Consider the following 8037-nt stretch of genomic DNA (forward strand, 5'->3'; position numbering starts at 1 on the left):
AACTTGTTTTGGGATGGAACTTAAACACCATCTATTTCCAACCCCCTGCCACGGGCTGGCAAACCTCCACCTGGTCGGGCTGCCCAGGGCCCTGTTTGATCTGGCCTTGAGCACCTCCAGGGATGGGGCACCCACAGCTCTCTTCCCTCTGTTGTTTAAAGCCATTTTCCCTTGTCCTATCACTATCAGACCGTGCAAGGAGTCAGCCTCCTCCTCATTATAAGCTCCTTTTACGTACTGGAAGGTTGCAATGAGGTCTCCTAGATCTTCTCCCAGCTCCCTCAAACTTTGTCCCAAGGCACTTGCCCATCCCAATTTCAGCATCTAATGAATCATGCAGCTCTCAGGGACATCTCCCTTTTCCTTGGATTCATACTCATGTCTCTCTGCATAAGCAATGAATTCAGTTTTACAGCAGATGCAGTCATTAAGCAATTTTATTCCATCAATAGATCTGACAGAGCCGGTGTATATTTCATCTCTGTCATGGCGGGACATATATATATATATATATATATATATATATTTGATGGACATGATTAACACATCACATAACATGAAGTGATGCGCTACACCGAATCATAGAATCACTCAATCATTAAGGTTGGAAAAAGCACTAAGATCATCTAGTCCAGCCATCAACCGTCTTACCGCAATAGACCACGTACACAAACTTTTTCACAGTCTGTATGCTCTTACTTTTGCTTTCTAAGGTTTCTGATGAGCTTCTTTATTATTAGTAATAAATTAGTAATTGCTAGTTCCTGTAGTATTCATGCTGAGGCAGCAGTGGGCATCTAGGGGGGTTGAGAGGAAACCGCATAGGGATGGCAGAGGTAGCGATGCCGCAATGAATGCCTCAAGAGGCCTGGATTCCCTCTCCTCCTCTGCCTTCAGACTGAGTGACCTTGGCAAGGTCATTTGCTTATCTTTATCTACCATCATAAAATGAGTATAACAATGGTAACCTCCCCTGTGGAGTAATTATGCAGTCCAAAAAAAGGGAAAATATCATGAGGGAGTGAGACATCGTTATCAAAGTGTGCGTATATGGCATTTATTCGGCTCTAGGTGTCTAAATATAGTTGTTTCTATGTGAAATAGATATCTAGGGTTGTACTGTAATCAGATGAGATCAATCAATAAACTCAGTGGAGTTCTGAGGCATTTTGAACACAGTCGTTCATTGTGAACAGAATCTTCCTCCAAACCACACTGACAGTACTTACTAACCCTCCTTTAACTCCGGGAGGGCTTAGACATCGTATTTATGTGGAAGCACTACTATTGCAAAGACCTGATTTCGAGCCAAATATCCACCCTGCCCTCCTCACCTCTGCCTTTGCCCGTTGTGTTTTCTTTTGGCACTTGTGGCCAAGGAGTCAGTTCCTTCTTGATAACAGCTTTCTTGTCTTGGCAGTTTCAGGATCTGGATGAGCTCGTTGCTCACTGCTGTAGCCAGTGGCCATGCAGTCATCATCAGAGGAAGCCTTACAGTAGATGGAGGTGCTGGTCCCACTGCAGGTATGACTCTCCCCTTGCAGGTTTCTCACAGTGAAGCCAGACTTTATGATGCTCTTTCTTTTTTTGGGGAACTGAGTACTGATTCGCCACGATCAGGATAGAGATCTTAAATTTAGCTCCTTAAGATGCTAATAAATCAGCCAATGCACAACTGAATTCACCCAGTGCCAGAAGGGTGGCAGATTTCTGAGCCCTTCTTCTTTTTTTCCCCCCAGCTATATGAAGAACTCCTGTTTGAAAAGGCCATCATTGGACACATTTGGGTCTGCAGGGGAGAGATTTTCCAGAACTTCTTCAGCTTCTGATATTTCTCTGCTTTTTCCTATTTGTGCATGAGCCTCCTGGCCAGGTTGGTCTGAAACACCATTTAACGGATCAAAGAGATTCTGATTGTCAGAAGCATGGCTGGTGAACAGGTAGCATGGGGGAATGCTGCCTTCCTGCACGGGGAGGTATTTGTTTGTTGGGCCTTCAGCACTAGGACCCAATCCAAACGCACCCTCAGCATCTCTGGGAGCCTGGGACTGTGCACCAAAGTGCTGCAGGGGTGGACAGCTCTGGCTCCCTCCTGGGTGTCCGGTAACAACTTCATCCTGTCCAGCAAGGAACAGGAGGCTGGAGGTGTCCCATGCTACCAGTGGAGCGTTTGTTTCTGCTAGGATTTCCTGACCCAGCGTGGAGGGATTTGGATCAAAGCAAGGTGGAGTTTCTGTCTGTGGATTTTGCCAATCTAAATTTGGGATGACTGTTTGGGGAAAATCTTGTCTTTCGTTTTCTGCAGATATGAAAACATTATTGTCGTCTTGAAAATCCATGTTGCCTAGTTGAATCCCAACTTTCTTGGGTAACTTTCCTAAATTACTTGATGAAGAAGAAATCCCATCCTCTACCATTGTGTTCTGGACATCCAAACTCAGTAAGTTCTGACTTTCACGTGTATGCCCAACATGTGGATTTCCATCCCTACTCAGATTTTTTGGGCTGTAATCAACTGCAGACGTAAGCTCTGGAGGAGGATTAAAAGGGTTTCTTCCACCTTCAAAGCTCATTGCATCTTCTTTCTGATTTTCCTGTGCTGACAAGAGAAATGGACAACACCTGTCCTGTGGCTGCTGAACCTGCTTGCCAACAGCTGGGTGGTCATAGACACTGAGTTCAGTTCTCAGGCGTTTGTCATCACCTGAAATGCTTGTACCAGGAGCCAACAACAGGACATCGGTTTCCTTGCCCTCAGTGGTATCTGAGCAGCTTCCAGCACTCTCCTGCTTTACATCATGTTCCAGAATACTGCTATGTGGGTTAGTTACCAGTTGGCCATACATGGCCTGAGGTTCTGTTTCTTGTAGATGGGGCATATTGTGGTCATCTGTCACCTCTGGCAAACCAAGTGCAGAGATTCTGTTGTTTTCTGGTTTGTTCTCCTGAGCTGTGTGATCAGGACTGGGTTCTTCTGGAAATCCTGATGGATTTACTTCTTTCGTTTTGCTTGTCTTCTCAAATTCTGCCCCTGTGCTCACTTCTCCAGCCAAATGACTCACGCTGGATGGCTGCACGTTCTCCTCCTGAATGACTGTTGCCTGCTTCCTAGGGAGCTCATCAGCTTTTATCTTTGGTGTTTCACTCAGCAGCTCAGCTATGTCAGGTGATGCACTCAGCCCTCCTGGCTCTGGGGAGCTGGGTGCTGCACTGGGGGTCCCTGGCTCATCAGGGATGTGGGAGGCTTGGTGTTTAGCTTTGAGTTCAGGGGGATCAGTGCCCTCATCTCTGTATTTTTGCTTCATATTCTTTGTGTTGTTTCTGGTTTCAAGACTTTGTGGCACATGTGCAGGCTGTGGGTTGTTCACTCCCTCTCCAAGATGTTGCTTGTCTCCTGCAATGGCAGTAGTCCATTTACGTTTGTCATATGTCATTGCAGGCCTCGTGTCTCCTTCACTGGTTGTGCTGGCTGAGAAGGACACATAGGCTTCATTTTCTGCCTCTGGGAGCTCTGCTGTGGGCAGGACACAGCCCCTTTTGTCCCCTAGGAACATCCAGTTGCTGGGTTTAGCGCCCTGAGATGCAGCTTGGTGGGAACTGAGCAAGCCACGAGGCAGAGGTTTAGCAGGTTCCAGGAGCACAGGGGAGGAGGCTGAGCCTGACCCTCTCTTCAGCTGGAGCTTGCTCTGCTGGGACGCAGTGAGTGGCTGGGACACCTGGCCCCCTTGCTTACCATTGCCTACATCCCCAGCCCGAGGCGCCAGTGCCTTCTTACCATCTCTCTGCTCTCTGGGCTTAGGCCAGGAGCCCATTTGCTCTCTTTGCTCAGGATAGGTGACACCAGGTAGAAAGCTTCCCTCCTTCACGGCTGCCTCTGTGGCTGTTTTTCTCTCCTGAATCAGGAGCACCATCCTGTCCACCTCGTTGCCCGCAGCCTGGTGGCTTTGCCAGCTCAACACAGGCTTTTTCCAGGAACACGTTCCCTTTCTAGCTTTTCCATCTGTTTCTGAAGGTGGCCAGCAGCTTCTGAGCTTGTTCCCTAAGAACACAGGCCTGCTGTTCAGCTCTTGCCTTTGCTCAGCCAGCTGCAACCTGCATGGCACATTGAAGGGTGTGGGTTTCCTTCTTGCTTTGGTCTCATTTTCAGCTCTGCTATAGCAGTCCAGAGGCTGTGCTCCTCTGCCTACCAGACGAGCTTACTTTTGTAGTCAACTGAATGGGCTGTGGCAGTCGCCAGGGTCCACAGGGGCCCCTTCGCCCTTGGGAAACCATGGCAACAAATGTCCTGAAGACAAGAGAGAAGAACAGGTTAGACCAAATAAGGAGGAAACAAGACATGACACATGTCCATTGGTCAGAGATAACTGTAGTAGCCCTAAGCATGGGGAAAGCTTTAAGAAGGATGTGCTCCTTGCAATTAACGCCATTTTGCTGCTCACCATATTGGTTTCATGAAAAGCGTGGGAAACTGACTGGGGCTGTTGGAACACTTTCACAAGGGGATTTCTGCCAGGGTCGCCAAAACAAAGGCAACAACTTTCTAGCTTTTCCATCTGTTTCTGAAGGTGGCCAGCAGCTTCTGAGCTTGTTCCCTAAGAACACAGGCCTGCTGTTCAGCTCTTGCATTTGCTCAGCCAGCTGCAACCTGCATGGCACACTGAAGGATGTGGGTTTCCTTCCTGATTTGGTCTTATTTCCAGCTCTGCTATAGCAGTCCAGAGGCTGTGCTCCTCTGCCTACCACTGCTGCTTGTTGCATCTGATCATCCCCTGGTTGTTGCTCCAGCCTTTCTCTCTCCCTTCTGCTTTTGGCCATCTGCTTGTAGTGAATTTGGCCGTAGAACACCCCGTGGAAGGCAGCATAATTGTGCAAGCTGGAAAACACACATTGGCATAGCTGTTAGAGGTTGTGCAGGAGGGAAGCATGAACAGCAATGATGGATAAGTTTTCAGCACAGTTGGCACGTTTACAGCCTCAGCCTCATTTTCATCAGCCTACATCTATACTGCAGAGCTCTTCCCCACCATCATCAGGTGAGGTTTCACCGTGTTTCGTGGCTTCCCTCCAGCAGGGCCAGCCCTCATTGCAGGAGTTGTGGCAATTTGCCATGGGTAGTGGTGGTGGCGGTGGTGGTGGGACAAGAAGCCAGTTGGGCCTACAGCCATGGTTGGTCTCTGTGCTGGGACAAGAAGGGGGTGCTGTGGACATCCCCATATTCTGTAACTTCACTGAGGGTACATTGCAGACATGGCTGAGGAGGAATGCACAGGAGTGTGTACAGAGAGAGCCAAGTCCAGCCTATACTTCTCACCGTCCCTCACTCCTACAGGCAGAGCGGCGTGAGTCTGTGCTCAGTGGTGGCACGGGTGGCAGGGATCATCGCCCCGCTGATCCTCATCCTGGAGCAGTACCACAGTGCCATCCCCATGGCCATCTACGGTGGTACCACCGTGCTGGGGGGGCTGCTCTGCTTCCTGCTGCCTGAGACCCGTGGTGTCGGACTGGCAGATGGCACAGAGGGAGGCCAGCCCACAGCAGTGGTGAGTGACTGGCAGCCCCCATGCTGCCACCTCTTAGTCAGAAGGTGAAAGCAGGACCACGGAACGGCCCTTTGGTGCTGTGTGGGCAGGGGGCAATGGCTTCTTTGACGGCTTTCAGCGATTAGAAAACAGGGAACTGGGGTTCTCCACTATAGTGGATGAGTAGGATGCTGGTGGTGATCTGCCCATAACGCAACCCAGAAGGGTATTTCAGACCCACAGTGGTCATCTCTTAATTCTTGTCTTTGTGAAGTGAAAGGGCTCCAGGAGTGGTGGGTGCTTCCCTTGGCGCTCCCTGCTCTCCCCAGGGAAAAGCCAATGCCTTGCTGCCTTGCTCTCCAGCTTTCATTAAGGTTTAGCTCCCAGATCCTCATGCCTCACTGGGCTGCGTGGAATTGCAGCCTAGTACTGTGGTTAGGGGAAAGGGTTCCACCACTGGTCACAGAGTGGATGATGTATGGGAAGCCAGGCTGCTCAAGGCTGAGTGCCATTTGCCTAATTGGAGAAGACTGTCATCAAATCACACTGTGCCATGCTGTTAAGTTTTTTCTGTTCCATTAGGTCCATGGAAATGCCAGCAGCAGCCCTGACAAAGGACACGTGAACGTAAAAGATGCTGGCCAAGTCAGTGAGAACACAAAGAACACTTACTTCTAGCTGGGCCTACAAGCAGCTGTAATTGAAGGCCACCTGGTGCTCTGACACTGCTGAGGACAGGCAAAGACTCCATTCATGGCACCTCTCCCACTCAGGCAGTGACTGCCAGTTCTTGTCATTCTTTGTCTTTTTTGCCTTCCTGCATCTCCCTCTATAGCTTCTCTTTGGGCACTGCATGCTGTCTCACGTTAACAGTGCTCTCGCTGGAGAAAGTGCTTTTAGTTTAAGGCCAAAAAAAAAGAAATTGGAAGCCAGAATAGATGTGATATTTTCCCTCTCCCTTTCCTGTCCCATCTCCAAGAACATGAGACTGTGAAGTGAGACACCTGCCAGAGCACTGAAGAGACCAGCAAAGAAGTACTGTATTCAGTGAGGGGAAAGGCAGCGCAGATGCAGCACTGAAAACCATCTCACCTTGCTAGAGGGATTTCTCTGGACTGTCTAGCATGGTTTTCTCACCCTTTTTAAAAACTGCTCCTTTAAGTTTTATTCTTTTTTAAGATTTGAGATAATCAGCTGAGGAAAAAAGAGGATATGATAGAAGAAACAGGAAACGGTGAGCAAGGACACCTCCCCTTCCGCTTCTGCGTCTGCTTCCACTTCCATTTCCCCTTCCACTGCCCGTATCGCTTCCCCTTCCCCTTCCGTTTTTCTCTTGCTATACCCATATATATATAAATGATGAAGCCCAGAAAGTTCTACAGTGGTGGTGCAGCAGCTTTCACTGCACAGTGCTGAAAGGTTTCTTTCTTTCTGGTGATGCTGAGAAATTTTCAGATGAGGCATTATTTCTTCCTCATCGTACCTACATGCTTTCCTTGGAACAAAGTATCCCACAGATGTGTGGTTTGCTGAAGACAACATTCTAATAAAATCAGTGACATGCAGCAGTGTCCCACCAGGAGAGATTGGCTCTGGTGTTACCACTCTGCAGCACTGCTGGTCAGGGGATTTGATAAGTTGTGGCTGAGGTGCTCTTGTTCAGTGGGTCTGAAGATGGAGGTGATCCGTCCTTTGATTGAGAACTCTTTCCTTTGCAAAGGCTGGCGGCTGCCTCTGACAGGCTGTTATGGAAAATACGGGGATGAAAGTGGAAGTTGAGAGAAGAGCTTGGAATAAAGCACACAGTTATGGAGTGAATCATGGCTTCACCTTCAATGAAGTCTTCTATGAGACAGTCTGTTTCAGTTCACTTCATAAATAAAGCTGTCCAGGCACACTTGATGTACTTCTGTGTCCATCTCCTTTGTCCCTCTCATAAGCTGCAGATCCATTTTGTCTGCTTTTCCCCAGAAAACTGCACCTGGTTAGTGTGAAGACCATTGGATGTGTCGTTCTTGGCTGAGGAGCACCTGAGCGGTTTGACTGACGATGTTTTGCACAGCTCATCAGGACTTGGAAACTGTCCATTGGTATTGCTGTGTTTAATGACATTGTTAGCTGGTCTACGTGTTGTTCTGCACAGTAACAAATGGAGTTGATAGAGCAAACTCAAGTTAGAATAGCTTCTGCGAATACAGCACACTTTTGCATCCATATAATGGAATGTTGTGGCCTCCCATGATAGTGTGGTCATGGTCAAAAGGCAAAAAGTGCCTGATGTGATCTGAAGGGCTAAGTAAGGGAAACAGGATGACCCCATATTCAAGCAGAGGGAGTGGGAAGGCTCTGGGAGAGGTAGGGACAAAAATCACAGTGGAACAGGTTGCCCAAGGAGGCTGTGGATGCCCCATCCCTGCAGGCATTCAAGGCCAGGCTGGATGTGGCTCTGGGCAGTTTGTTCATCAGAAGGCTCAGAAATAAAAAATGTCCTAATTGAACCCACTCGTTCTGCTTCAAC

At 48.6% G+C, this 8037-nt stretch overlaps 2 protein-coding genes across 19 annotated transcripts in view; one reads left to right on the plus strand and one right to left on the minus strand.

The window, feature by feature from the left end:
* The window catches only part of LOC128085239 (solute carrier family 22 member 13-like), a 59713-nt gene that overhangs the window by 35466 nt on the left and 16210 nt on the right, over window positions 1-8037 (plus strand). For 6 of the 18 annotated variants that reach the window (XR_008208850.1, XR_008208853.1, XR_008208851.1 and 3 more), the window contains one exon: window positions 5330-5540. The exons of 3 other annotated variants lie outside the window; for them this stretch is intronic. Coding sequence is in view for 9 of the 15 variants with exons in the window: in XM_052692332.1 (XP_052548292.1) it covers window positions 5330-5540 (211 nt within the window). In the remaining 6 variants the exon portion in view is untranslated. 9 more of the 18 variants (XR_008208849.1, XM_052692330.1, XR_008208856.1 and 6 more) reach the window with 7 other exon arrangements.
* The window catches only part of LOC128085238 (uncharacterized), a 36766-nt gene continuing 30239 nt past the window's right edge, over window positions 1511-8037 (minus strand). The window contains exon 3 of the mRNA XM_052692326.1: window positions 1511-3716. Within this exon, the coding sequence (XP_052548286.1) occupies window positions 1740-3716 (1977 nt within the window). The 3' untranslated portion in view covers window positions 1511-1739. The remainder of the gene's footprint in view (window positions 3717-8037) is intronic.

This window comes from Tympanuchus pallidicinctus, unplaced genomic scaffold (genome assembly GCF_026119805.1).
Source record: "Tympanuchus pallidicinctus isolate F22 unplaced genomic scaffold, pur_lepc_1.0 scaffold3, whole genome shotgun sequence".
Classification (NCBI taxonomy): Eukaryota; Metazoa; Chordata; class Aves; order Galliformes; family Phasianidae; genus Tympanuchus; species Tympanuchus pallidicinctus.